Source organism: Scyliorhinus torazame, chromosome 3 (genome assembly GCF_047496885.1).
Source record: "Scyliorhinus torazame isolate Kashiwa2021f chromosome 3, sScyTor2.1, whole genome shotgun sequence".
In the NCBI taxonomy this organism is placed as follows: Eukaryota; Metazoa; Chordata; class Chondrichthyes; order Carcharhiniformes; family Scyliorhinidae; genus Scyliorhinus; species Scyliorhinus torazame.
This window is the reverse complement of record NC_092709.1, coordinates 161275365-161288948: the sequence shown is the minus strand read 5'-3', so window position 1 is coordinate 161288948 and position 13584 is coordinate 161275365. Positions and strand designations below refer to the sequence as shown.

The 13584-nt window shown below is 48.3% G+C and overlaps 1 protein-coding gene across 3 annotated transcripts in view; it reads left to right on the top strand.

Annotated features, from left to right (window-relative positions):
• kcnip4a (potassium voltage-gated channel interacting protein 4a) overlaps window positions 1–13584 on the top strand; it is a 969743-nt gene that overhangs the window by 940617 nt on the left and 15542 nt on the right. For all 3 annotated transcript variants that reach the window (XM_072496485.1, XM_072496484.1, XM_072496483.1), the window contains exons 5-7: window positions 1125–1232; window positions 5681–5785; window positions 8933–8995. In XM_072496485.1, coding sequence (XP_072352586.1) covers window positions 1125–1232; window positions 5681–5785; window positions 8933–8995 — 276 coding nt within the window. The remainder of the gene's footprint in view (window positions 1–1124; window positions 1233–5680; window positions 5786–8932; window positions 8996–13584) is intronic.

The following is a 13584-nucleotide window of genomic DNA, read 5'->3' as shown; positions in this document are numbered from 1 at the left end:
GCAAAGTTAGTCTGATTTCCTGGCTCTTTCCATTTCGTCCTTAAAATGTTTCCTCTTTGACTGCTTATTTAATTCCATTTTGATGAGTACAGGAAAGTGCAGCGTGATAATTGACTTCCACCAGGTGGGTTGACAGGATGGGGGTGGGGGGGCGACTGAGGTAAGTTGAGGGCCTGGCAGCGATCAACAGTCTGGTGAGGTCACCATGCAGGCCGTCAGATAGGCTGATCAGCAGATTAGCGAGCAAGCAATCAAATGAGAGTATCCAATCAGTCGAGAAGACAGGAGGCAAGGTGGCCAAGTGGCCGCGGTAGCTATCTAATAAAAGCTGGAGCGAAAGGGGCAGCACAACGGGAACCAATACTGTGGCAAAAGCAAAGGATTTGAAAAGCAGAATGGATTCCAGAAGTGGAACTCACAATTGTTGGCAAAAAACAGGCAGGAAATAAGCAAAAAAATGGATCTTTGTGGACGTGGAAGTGAGTACAAAAATTGCCTTGACTTAACTTGAGCTAGGTGCCTGCCTGCCATTCTTCAGGAATTGCACTGCTACAATGCCACTCTGTGGTGAATCTTAAGTACTGCATTTAAAATCAACATAAATAACTTGAGCTCAATTGATTGACAATGACAAAATGTTCGATGGAGCAAGGTACTCTCACAGAGCGTCCGACAAATATAATGTCATTAGAATGTTGAACTCACTGTTTTTCATGTATAATAAATAGGTTGAACATGGGCAGCACGGTAGCATGGTGGTTAGCACAATTGCTTCACAGCTCCAGGGTCCCAGGTTCGATTCCCCGCTGGGTCACTGTCTGTGCGGAGTTTGCACGTTCTCCCCGTGTCTGCGTGGGTTTCCTCCGGGTGCTCCGGTTTCCTCCCACAGTCCAAAGATGTGCAGGTTAGGTGGATTGGCTATGCTAAATTGCCCTTAGTGTCCAAAATTGCCCTTAGTGCTGGGTGGGGTTTCTGGGTTATGGGGATGGGGTGGAGGTGTGGACTTGGGTAGGGTGCTCTTTCCAAGAGCCGGTGCAGACTCGATGGGCCGAATGGCCTCCTTCTGCACTGTAAATTCTATGTATCTATGTATGTCTTAAACTTGTAATTCTTTGTTATTTCAGGATTTTGTCATGGGTCTTTCTGTCTTACTTCGTGGAACGATACAGGACAAACTTAAATGGGCGTTCAACTTATATGACATAAATAAGGATGGATATGTAACTAAGGAGGTATACTATGTAATGCACTTCCCTTTCTGAGAATTTTTGTGTTGAATAAGTGTTTCCTGGCACACTCACAGCGATACACAATGAATTGGATTCCCTCCTTCTTTAATGTCGAGTAATGTGTGGAGATGTTCCAGGATGTTTTGACTCGCTGCTTTGATTCTTTCTCAGCTTTTGAATGAGATGTAATAAAACTGTTGGATTCCATTCAAAACATAAAATCTCCCCGTACGCACCATAAACCTTCTGCCTCGAAGAAAGTGGAACATGAATAAATAGATGACTTAGAATGGGACAGACCTGGCATCCTCTGTCGAGGCAGGAATAAATAAATAAATACAGCCTTTCAAGCAGATAGTGGAGAATATTATCATCAAATCTAAATTGCAGCAAAGATTTATATTCCTGGTACTTTGGTAATTATACTTGATTTTTGTAACATATTTCTGTAATCGAGTCAATGCCTGATGTTTCCTGGCCGCCAAACCCCACCCTCTCCCCACCCACCCTTTTTAAGGTGGCAGAGTATCTTTACTGTGAGTATCTGCAACAGCCTGTAATTAGAATGAATCCCAAACATAGGTAACTGCGTGAATGGGAATGATATTGCCAGAAGCAGTGAAACTTTACAGCTAATTCCTAATTGATGCATAACCAGCAAGCCAAGAAAATGTTCTGCTTACGTTTGGCATTTGCATCAGGATTCCTGTAAACAGCAGATAAAATAACAAGCTTAAAAATCTTTATGCCATGCTCATGTAACTGCTCAATTAGCAGTGTCTAAAGCTGTTTCACCCTAAAGGCTGTCTTTGTACCCATCCCTGCCCCTTGAAATTATACATTTCCAGGATCAGGCAGCCGCATACAATAGTGGATGTGGCAGTCAGTTAGAAGGCACTCGAATGATGCAAAACAAGGAGACAGAGGGGTGTCTGAATCCCAAATGATTTGTCAAAATTCATCAGTCAATCACCAAAGGGCTCCTTCCCTTCATCAGTTTGTGTTACCTGTTCAAGGAGCTAATTCTGCCTTTACGCGTACACTGCCTAAAGGTGGAAAAGCAGTGACAATAAGGAGCAAGATCAACCTACAACCCTTGTCGACATTTAAATGTGATGTGCAAAGGATGGCCAGTGACCATCTCTTTGCATATGTAGGGAAATAAATTGAGATCTAGGTGGTGAGGTGAAAGTAGAACAGCTTTTTCTTTTGTTGTCCCACCAATTTCAGGCACAGGGTTGGCGAAAGTCTGGAACATGTTCCCAACATTCTGCACTCCTTGTCCAGATTTTTCTCTGTTCTTAGCACCTACCCAGAGCAAATTCACAAGATATTTAACTTTGTCATGGTTGCCTCTGGCAGTATCCCGTTCCTTTGCCAGCTCATATACAAAGAAAAAGTCAACTGCATTGACAAAAGCATTAATATGTGTTTGTGGCTTCCTGGAGGCATTTTGTTCCAATCAATAGAAAGATTAATGCGCCAGAGAAGGTTCAATTGATAGCTGATGTCGTTGTTACAGATTTGAACTTTAGTTCAAAATAAGTTGTTTGCACTTGAACATTAAGGAAATTAGGATTGATCTGTGTTCAGTAACTTTTGTTAAAAGGTATATGAATTGTGTTCAAATATTTGTGGGACAACTTAAATTAGGAAAGTAAGAACAATAATAATAATTTTTATTGTCTCAAGTAGGCTTACATTATCACTGCAATGAAGTTACTGTGAAAATCCCCCAGTCGCCACACTCCAGTGCCTGTTCGGTTACACAGAGGGAGAGTTCAGAATATCTAAATTACCTAACAGCACGGGCTGGATTCTCCGGTCGCTGAAGCCGAAATCGCGTTTGGTGACGGGCCGGAGAATCCAAATTCCTGACAGAATTGGGGGCGGGACCGCTTTCGCAATACTCTGCCCAGGCCTTTTCCTGAGGTCCGCCCCCAAATACTCCGCCCCAGACCGACCAAGTTCGCGCGGGACATGTGTGGTCTTATCCATCGGGAATTCTGCGTGGCGGCTGCGGACTCAGTCCAGCGCCATCACAGTCGGGGGATGGGGCGATCCGCAGGCAGGGGGGGGACATGTTCGGGGCTGGGTGCAATGTGATGGGGCGGTCTGGGGCACGTGAGCCGACCGAAGTGGGGGACAATTTTGCAGGCTGGGTCCACGAGTCGCCTCTGCCATGGAGCACAGCACAGCCGCTGCAGGCCGTCGGCATGCACATGCATGGCTATGGATCTGGCAATTCTCAGGCCCGATCGGCAGCTAGAACCGGGTGCTCTACGCTGCCTGCCTGCTAGCCCCCAGCAAATTGGGGAATCGGTGGCTGTTTTGCGCCAGCTTTCCTCTGTTCCCATGCCGGTGTGGGGACATAGGTTCCAAATCGGAGAATCCCTTTGGGACTTTGTGGGAGGAAACTGGTGTACCCAGAGGAAACCCATGCAGATACAGGGAGAACATGCAGACTCCACACAGACAGTGACCCTGGAATCGACCCTGGGACCCTGGCGCTGTGAAGCAAAAGTGCTAACCACTGTACTACTATGGAAAGTAATACAAAATGAAAATTTACAACAAAGATAAGTTAGAAGAACTCTGATCATGGAGCCATTAAAACATGATGGGCTTGATTCTTCGCTGTCAGGATTCTCCGTTGCGTCGGCAGCCCGGGGATTTCCCGATGGCGTGGGGCTGCCCACAAAGGGAAACCCCATTGGCTGGTGAGACGGAGAATCCCGGGGGCGCTCCGCACCAGAAATCTTGTGTGGTGGGATGGAGAATCCCGCCAATCATATTTCACTGTAAGCAATTAGACCTTCCAACAGCAGAGCCTTGCAAGCAGTGGGTGTCACAAGTACAACAAAGTACCGAGAGCACAGAAACAGACCATTCTGTCCAACAGCTCTATGATGGTGTTTATGCTGCCCACGAGCCTCCACCCATCCTTCTTAGAATTACCACAGGCAGGATATCTTGGATGGTGGGGTTTTCCGCCCCAGATGGAAAGATGCAGGGGAACGGATCCCTGTTGATCACAGCAGTCCCACATCCATTTAACACACTAGGAGTATTAATTGGCTGGAGATGCCCTCACTCAGACAGAGGTACTGCCTCAGAAAGCCCACCTCAAAGAGCCCAATGTGGAACGGGAGCCATTGAGGGGGGGTACCCTCCCCACCTCCTTCTCTTCGTGCATGGGACTTGAGAAGGGTGACCTGCCAGGATTCCTCTCATCCTGGAACCTCTTCTCCATCCTCAAAATTGAGGCCAGGTGAAAATGAATGGCCAATAGTTGGACCTCTCCCTAATCGTCACCCACCTCATGGACAATTGTAGACAATTCAGGGAAGGGCAGGAGGGAGATGGCAAGGTCACTCGAAGTATTTTACTGATATCTTAAGGGCGAATTGTCTTGAGTTTTTTGATGAAGATAACGTTGCTGATGTGGTATATATGGACTTTCAAAAGGCATCTGTTAAAGTGCTGAACAACAGACTCGTGAGTAATAGTGGAGCTCATGAAATAAAAGTAACAGCAGCTACATGTTTATGAAATTGTCTGGGGGACAGGAATTGGAATAGTGGTTCGCAGTTGTTTTTCTAACTCAAGGAATATTTAGAGTGGAGTTCCCTGGGGCATGGTATTGGGATCCCTGCTCTTCCTGGGCATTTAACGTATTCCGTGCATCTTCAGAACTTCGAACAATAAGTGAAGAAAAAAGAACAGCTGTGTCACACCTCAGCTCATGCAGGATTTCTCCAATTGAACAGCGTTCTGGAATTGATTGGAGTCGGGCTATCATGTTCCGCTCAATTTCTTTCAGCTTAGAAAGTGGCGGAAAGAAATCAGGTGGCAAGGTGTATTTTTGCATCCCTGCCCTTACAATTTCCCTCCTTACACTTCTGTAACTGAATCAGCTGCTTCTTCAATGCCCTGCTGCAAATCACTAACAGCAAAGGCCTAGAAAGCAAGACGATTTTTGAACCTGACCTCTCCATCCTCCAACTCCAGGCAATTAAGACTTTTCTTCTCTAGTAGGTTCCCCCTTTAGTGCTGACACCCCATAGGAACCAATACTATATTCACATGAACGTCCAACACTGGAAGAAGGTTCAGGGTCACAATTGATCATTTCTGCCCCGACCAACCGGCGGGATTCTCCGTTACGCCGGCCGGTCAATGGGGTTTCCCATTGTGGAGCAGCCCCACGCCGTCGGGAAACCCCCGGGCGCCGGCATAACGGAGAATCATGCCGGCGGAGAATCCCGGCCAATATGCGCAGCCAGAAAAGCTGGTGAATAATATTTGCATAAAATGTAATAATAATGAACGCTTATTGTCACAAGTAGGCTTCTTCAATGAAGTTACTGTGATGTAATCATATGTATAATGGATAACTTTGCAGATACTGGCTTTATCTAATCATGTCTTTTAATATTTATGGCTTGCAGGAGATGTTGGACATTATGAAATCTATTTATGACATGATGGGAAAATACACTTATCCTATTCTCAGAGAGGAAACGCCTCGACAGCATGTTGAGATTTTTTTCCAGGTTTGTGATGAACAATATTTTAGAGAACACGGAAACAGCACATTTAACCGAGAAAACGGAGGAAAATGCCATAGCAGTTCATTTTGTAGCATTCTGTCAAATGTCTTTGAGAAATTTTTTATTCAGTGAACATAGAAATCATATCAGCAACCAGACATATATGCACTAGAATACATTGCCAACAATATATGGAAGTTAATTCAAATTAACAAGAGGCCGATTCCCAATATCAGAGTCATGAGCAAAGACTGAAGAAACAATGGGTTTTCAATTTGGAGGAGAGACCAGAGAGGCCATAAGATCTAAGAGTAGACGTAGGCAACTCGGCTCACCAAATCTGTTCTGCCATCCAATGAGATCATGGCTGCCCTGATATAATTACTCCACATTCCTGCCTTATCCCTTATTCGCTGATTAAAAATCTGTCTATCTCAGACTTGAACATGATTAATGGCCCAGCCTCTACAGCTCTCTGTGGTAAAGAATTCCACAGATTCACTACCCTCTGAGAGAGGTAATTCCTCTTCATCACTGTCTTAAATGGGTGACCCCTTACCCTGTGATTATGCCCTCTGGTCCTAGACTCTCCCTCAAGAGGAAACATCCTCTCAGCATCTACCCTGTCAAGCCCCCTGCGAATCCTACATATCTCAATAAGGTTGCCTCTCATTCTTCTAAACCTAATGAGTACAGGCCCAATCTACTCAACCTCTCCTCATAAGAAAATCTCTCCACGCCCTGTATCAACCTAGTGAACCTTCTCTGGACGACCTCCAATGCCAGTACATTTTTTCTTTGATAAGGGGACCAAGATTGTTCACACTTTTCCAGGTGTGGTTTAACTAGTGCCTTGTGTAGTTTTAGCAGAACTTCCCTATTTTTTGTTACGGCACCCTGGGCTGCCGCAGAGGTAATTCCAGCCCCACTTGTCCCGGAGTCACAACACGAGTGAATTAAATAATAATTCTCAGAAAAATACCGAAACTCTTTGGCCCTTGGCTGCCCAATAATTATAGTCACCAGGTTGTTAAACGTAAACACAATTACTTTTTATTAATCGCAAATATGCAGCAAATGCAATTGGTTAACAATTATCCAATTCCTAATTCCCCACTTTAACTTGCCCCCACCCTCTACACACACACACACACACACAAAACACAAATATAGAGGAGTGGAAAGGGGTAAGAGTAATAAGCAAAAGGAAAAAGAGTCTTTGTTTCAGGTGATGGTTTTACGCACACTTTCCTCCACAGCAAGCTTGTCCTGAGATTGTCTTCTCTGTAGATTTATTCATTCAGGTTCTCTGCAGTTTGAAGAATACAGAACTCACAGTTTTTTTTCTGGAGAGAAACACAGAAGGGAGAGAGTAGCAGGACCTGGACTTTGTGCTGCCAGGATCAAACTGAAACTCCTTGGGACTCTGCAAACTATTCTACTGGGATAGGATCCAATCACCACCCATTACTGGGCAGTGTATAGCCTTTTAGGTCCATTCATTGGTCACCAGCCAATAAAACCAACTATCTCTAGTGCCAACACGTCTGAACCCTCCTGTTCAAACCAGCAGGAACTGGTATTCCCTCCTGTAACTTATGAATTCTGCTGCTTAACTTAAAGATACATGCCCATTAATCATCCATGCTCAAAAATAGCAAAATAAAAGAAAGGGGAAATAAAGGAATAAACAGGAAGGACCCTTAAGTTATACTCCATTCTCTTTTAAATAAAGGCCAAAATTCCATTTGTCTTCCCAATTACCTGCTGAACTTGCATGTTAGAGTTTTGTGATTTATGCATGAGTGCCTCCAAAATTCTTTGTGCTGCAGCTTTCTCCAGTTCAATCATATTCAGCTCCCTACCAAAGTGCATAACTTCACATTTTCCCACATTATATTCCATCTGCCAAGTTTTTGCCCACTCACCTAGCCTGTCTGTATCCCTCTGTAGGCTTGTCATCCTCACCACTTGCCTTCCCACCTATTTTTGTGTCATCCACAAACTTAGCAATAGCACATTCACTCCCCTCGTACAAATCATTGATATATATATAGTGAATAATTGTGGCCCCAGCATGGATCCCTGTGGCACTTCACTAGATGTGCAGGGTAGGTGGATTGGCCACGCTAAATTGCCCCTTGATTAGAAAACCAGAATTTGGTACTCTTTTTGAAATGGAAGCAGAGCAAGAGCAACTTAGGGCGACCTGCCCACTGGCTGGGTGGAATGGATTGTTTCCTGGTATACCTTAAAGGTCAAAGCCCTGGAAATCCTCGACTGTTGCAGTGAACTTCCATGAGAGTTCCTGTAGGAATCCTGCAGAATGATTGTGAACTCCAGCCGAATCCAGGAATATTGCTGATATGAAAGGAGTAGAGCTGATATTAGGAGTTAATGCTTTCCTGACCCTAAAGGGATCCAGTGTGTGTTTGAAGGCTTATACATTGAAGGATGAGGCACATCGACCTCCTGAATGGTATAAAGATATCACACTGTGAACGCCCAGGCCAGGAGGTGGTCTGGAACCCTGAAGGTTCAAAGTGGCTTTTTTGTTTTATTTTTACTTCGGATCCCTTGTAAATTATGCCCTTTGGATTCTGATTTCTATATTTCCAGAGAAGCCAATACAACTTCCCTCCTAAACAGGCAAACGCACTGAACATGCTGGCTCTAGGGGACAGATTTGTTCCTAAGATGCACCTGCAATGATGTGCATGACCACTGGATCCACACAAATTAGGTACCCTTCCCCCTAATCCCACATCCTGTAGATCGTGCTGAGCGGGAATAAATGGGGTAAGTGCCAGTATTTGAGACCCACTGGAATTTGGCGCTCAGAATCTTACCAATATAATCAGTAATAAGTACACATTTGCATCATGCTGCTGTGTGGCAGTGTGTTGGCAGCTCTGCTAGGTTATTTACGTGGCAAAATTGAGAACACTTTCAGCATTCCAAATATTTAAATAACCAGAAATGTGTTACTAAATATAATACTGTTATGCTTACTATTATTCCTTCTATTATTTTTCTCAAAATTTTAACTATTCCCATATGTTACAAGGGATTATTTCTGGCTGGTCAGCTTTATGTTTAGTAGGTCTTTTTTTGTCATAATGCTGTTTTTTTACTTGATTCTTTTAACAGAAAATGGATAAAAATAAAGATGGGGTTGTCACCATTGATGAATTCATTGATACCTGCCAAAAAGTGAGTTGTTCACCATTTAGTATTGTCCATAATCTTGAGTGTTTCTTTGTCTCTTTCTCTCCCTCATTCTCACACTCAGGGCGGGATTCTCCGAAATGGAGGCAGAGTATCCGTGCCGTCGTGAACGCATGCGCGGGGGGCTTCCTCAACGCGCCGGCCCCGACACAACATGGCGCGGGGGTTCAGGGGCCGGCCGCGTAACAAAATAGGGCTGGGGCTGGAGAGGCCGGCCCACCAATCGGTGGCCCCGATCGCGGGCCAGACCCCCCCCGGTGAAGGAGCCCCCCGCCACAGGTGGCCCCCCGACGCTGCGCGGAGTTCCCGCCGGCTGCGAGCAGGTGTGGATGGCGCCGACGGGAATCTGCCGTTTCCGCGTGGCCCCTCAGCCCATCAAGGCCAGAGAATCGGTGGACAGCGGCCCGCGACCGGCATGCCGCGCCTCGGAGAATCGTGTGCCGGCGTCGGAGCGGCATGGCGTGGTTGCAGCGATTCTCCGGCCCGAAGCGGGGCTCAGAGAATTCCGCCCCCTGAGTTCAAAGCGCTAACTATGGATGCTTTAGACACGTTGTATCGTGTGTTACAATTGTAAATTTAAATCAACATCGATTTGTATTTATATAGTACCTTTTGTGTGGTAAATTCTCCCAAGGCACCTCACAGGAGTGTTATGAAATAAAGTTTGACACCCAGCGAAATAAAGATATATTAGAGCCAATGATCGAAAGGTCACTGATGCACTAAGCGTCAAGAACCACAAAGACATGTGAGACTTTAACTAAGGCTTTAATACACTACATAGGAAGCTTACCCGACACAGACGACCCCAGACAAAATGGGTCCTGGTCACAGAAGTTGGTCTTATACTGAACTCTCGGGGGAGTGGCTAAGGCGGAGCTCTCCGTGGCCAGGTCAGGTTACATACAGGTGACCAAACCTCTACAGAGCTGCAGTACAATACACAGTACCATATACAGGATTACAGGGCCATGTTACACACAACTATTATACAACTATGTACAATGCTAGGGAAGTACAATGGTGTATCACCACAGTCACAGTGGTAGATTTTAAAGAGTGTCTTTTTTTATTCATCCATTGGTTCTGAGCATTGCCAGGCAAGGACAATATTTGTTTCCCATTGCCCTTGAGAAGGTGCTGATGACCCACTTTCCTGAACCTCTGCAGTCCATGTGGTGTAGATACAGGAACCTTGATGATACATCCACAATGCAGCTGGGGAGGGTGTTTCAAGATTTTGATAAAATGGCAGGTAAGGATTAGTGGTATCTTTTTAAATCAGGATGGTGAGTGGCTTGGAGAGGAATTTGCAGGCGGTGGTGTCCCCATGCATTTGCTGCTCTTGTCCTTCTAGGTGATAGTGGTCGCAGTGTGAGTTTTTTTACTCAATCAGGATTTAGTTCGACAAGACTAAAACCAATAAGGCGACAGGTGACATTTTGATACGGTAAATCAATACATTTATTAAGAAATGGAAGCTATATTTAACAAACCAAGACAGTGACATGACAATTCATTGGATCTTTACTCTCTATCTGAGCCTTGGGCAGGTAGACATGCTTCATTCTGCTCTGTATTCACTTCTTTGCTCTGTAATGCCATTTCCTGTAGCTTCTCTGTTTACCAAGTCTATGGATTCCACCTCTGGGCCCCCTCCTTGTTCCTGCACACTGAGGCATTGTGGAATCTGACATTTAACTCTTTCTGATCATCAGGCTACCTTACATTTGGCTGATGACTGGCTCAGACTTTATGATGTCAGTTGCTAGCCGATATTCTTTGGGACTGGGAGTGAAGTGATAGGACACCTGTCATCAACTGTGAAAGGCTGTATTCATGCGAGTTATCATTCTTTTGTTCTGACACATTAAATTTGTATTGAGTTATAGAAACTGATTCTTTGAACATCTTGCTTTATTAAAGCTACATTCAAGCTCTATTTTCAAGACATACAATTCAAGACAGATCGAATTCAGATAACTCAATCAAGGTGTCATTAATCATGACTGAAAACTGACTCCTTTAACTATTGTGTCAGTATCATGGGCTGGATTTTCCATTTCAGAGACCAGGGCCGGGATTCACCGACCTTGCGCCGGGTCGGAGAATCCCCCGGGGGAGGCGCGAATCCCGCCCCGATGCCGGTTGCCCTATTCTCCGGTGCCGTTTTTCAGGGGCCGGCGGGATTCCCGCCACGCCGGTCGGGGGCTGTTCACAGGGCCCCAATCGGCCGAGTGGCCATCCAGTTTTGGCCAGTCCCGCCAGCATGAATTACTCACGGTGGGACCTGGCAGGTAAGTGTGCGGGGGCGGTCCTGGGAGAGGCCACGGAGGGATCCGAACCCAGGGGGCGCCTCCACGGTGGCCTGGCCCGCGATCAGGGCCTACCAATCTACAGGCGGGCTGTTTCCATGGGGGGCCTTCTTTCCTCCACGCCGGGCCCCTGTAGGGCTCCGCCATATTGCCCAGGAGCCAGCGCGGAGAAGAGAACCCCCGTGCATGCGTGGAAATACGCCGGTCGGTTCGAGCATGCGCGAGACCATGCCGGCCGTTCCGCGCATGCGGGAACTTGCGCTGGCCCTTCGGCGCCGGCTGCAGCGGGGCCAACCACTCCGGCATCAGACCAACCCCTTAAAACTTGGAGAATTCCTCACTTTAGAGGGCTGTTGATGCCGGAGTGGTGAGCGCCGGTTTTCCCACCGGTGTGGTGACATAGCCCCATTTTCGCAGAATCCCACCTTAAGTGTTGACGCCGGGACAGAATCGGTAGACTTCTACGACAGCAAAGTTGGTGCTGTTCCCAGACCAATTTATCAGCCGTTCATTGACTAGTGCTGGTGCCACGTGGAACACAATAGATTCCCATGAAAACGGAGTCGGATTCACCAGGGTCGGGATGTACAGACGAGAGGCTGATAAGTTGAAGCCGCAGATTAGCACTCCATTCCCCACACACACTCATCCCAGCCAAAATGGTGGCAGCACAAAGAGCGGCCCCCCGGTTTGCAGATGTGAAGCTAGAGACCCTGTTTGACTCTGTGGAGGAGAGACAGTGGATGTTCCCGAGGGTAGGAAGGAGGTTGCCAACCGCCACCATACACTGGGCTTGGACGCAGGTGGCAGAGGTCGTGAGCGCCGTGGGCCCCACCGCCAGGACCAGCCAGCAATGTTGGAAAAAATTGCACAACCTCCTCAGAAGGGCCAGGGTGAGTAGGCAGCACTGTGCCCCTGGCACCAACCCCCCTCCCCCCCTCCCACACACCCATAATCCCACCCCCCCCCTCCTGGAGGGCGATGCAACCCCAACCTTGCACCAACTGCCAGCACCCATACCGGCCCTCATGACCGGGTGCCCTGGCCACAAAGGCCACCAGCTACACACCCCCTGTGCTGCATGCGTCCGATGTCTAACACTGTGCGTTTTCTGCCTCCCCCGCCTCCCCACACCCAGGAGAGGGCGGCCCACAACCGCCATGAGGGGGAACCGCTGGACCTGTCGCCCATTACCGCCGCAGAGCAGCGGGCACAGGTTGGAGGGCCCGGAGAGAGGGCGGTCGCCAGGGCAGGGGTCAGCATTGGGTGAGCAACTGAGACCCCGCTGAGTTGTGGCTCCTCATGGCACGTGTCACCCCCCCACCCCCACCCACGACCCCCACCCCCTCCACCCCAAACCCTCCACCTCCACATCCCTCCCCAAACCCTCACCCCCCAACCCCACCCCCACATCCCTCCCCAAACCCTCCACCACCACCCCCCCACCCCCATGTGTCACCCCCCCCACCCCCACATCCCTCCCCAAACCCTCCACCACCACCCCCCCACCCCCATGTGTCACCCCCCCACCCCCACACCACATCCCTCCCAAACACTCCACCCCCACATCCCTCCCCCAACCCCACTCCACCACCATCCCCACACCCTGTCCCCAAACCGTCCACCCCCACGCCCACATCCCTCCCCAAACCCCACTCCACCCCCACATCCCTCCCCAAACCCTCCACCCCCACCCCCACATCCCTCCCCAATCCTTCCACCACCATCCCCATCCCCACATCCCTCCCCAAACCCCCCTCCACCCCCACCCCGACATCCCTCCCCAAGCCCTCCACCACCATCCGCAAACCCTACTCCACCACTACCACCCCTACACCCCATTACCACCACCACCCTCACATCCCCTCCCAACACCTTCACCGCCAACCCCCCACACCCCCTCCCCAAACCCTGCACCACCAAACCACAAACTCTCACCATACCCCCCTCCACCATCACCCGAACAACCCACACATCCCCGAACCTCCCCTCCACCACCTCTACCCCCAAACCACCCCTACACCCCATCCAACACCACCCGCGACCTCAACCTGCAATCCAATCATGCGTCACGTCTTGTGTCTTGCAAGATCTCCTGGTGATGAGGGGTCTCCGCCCCCGACCCCTACCACAACGCCAACATTCTGCAGTCTCTCCTTCCTTCCCTATGTACGGTATGCGTTGTCTGTATAGCATGAAAGAAAGGGGCAGGATTCTCCCATCGGGCAGCTAAGTGCCGACGCCAGCGTAAAAACGGGA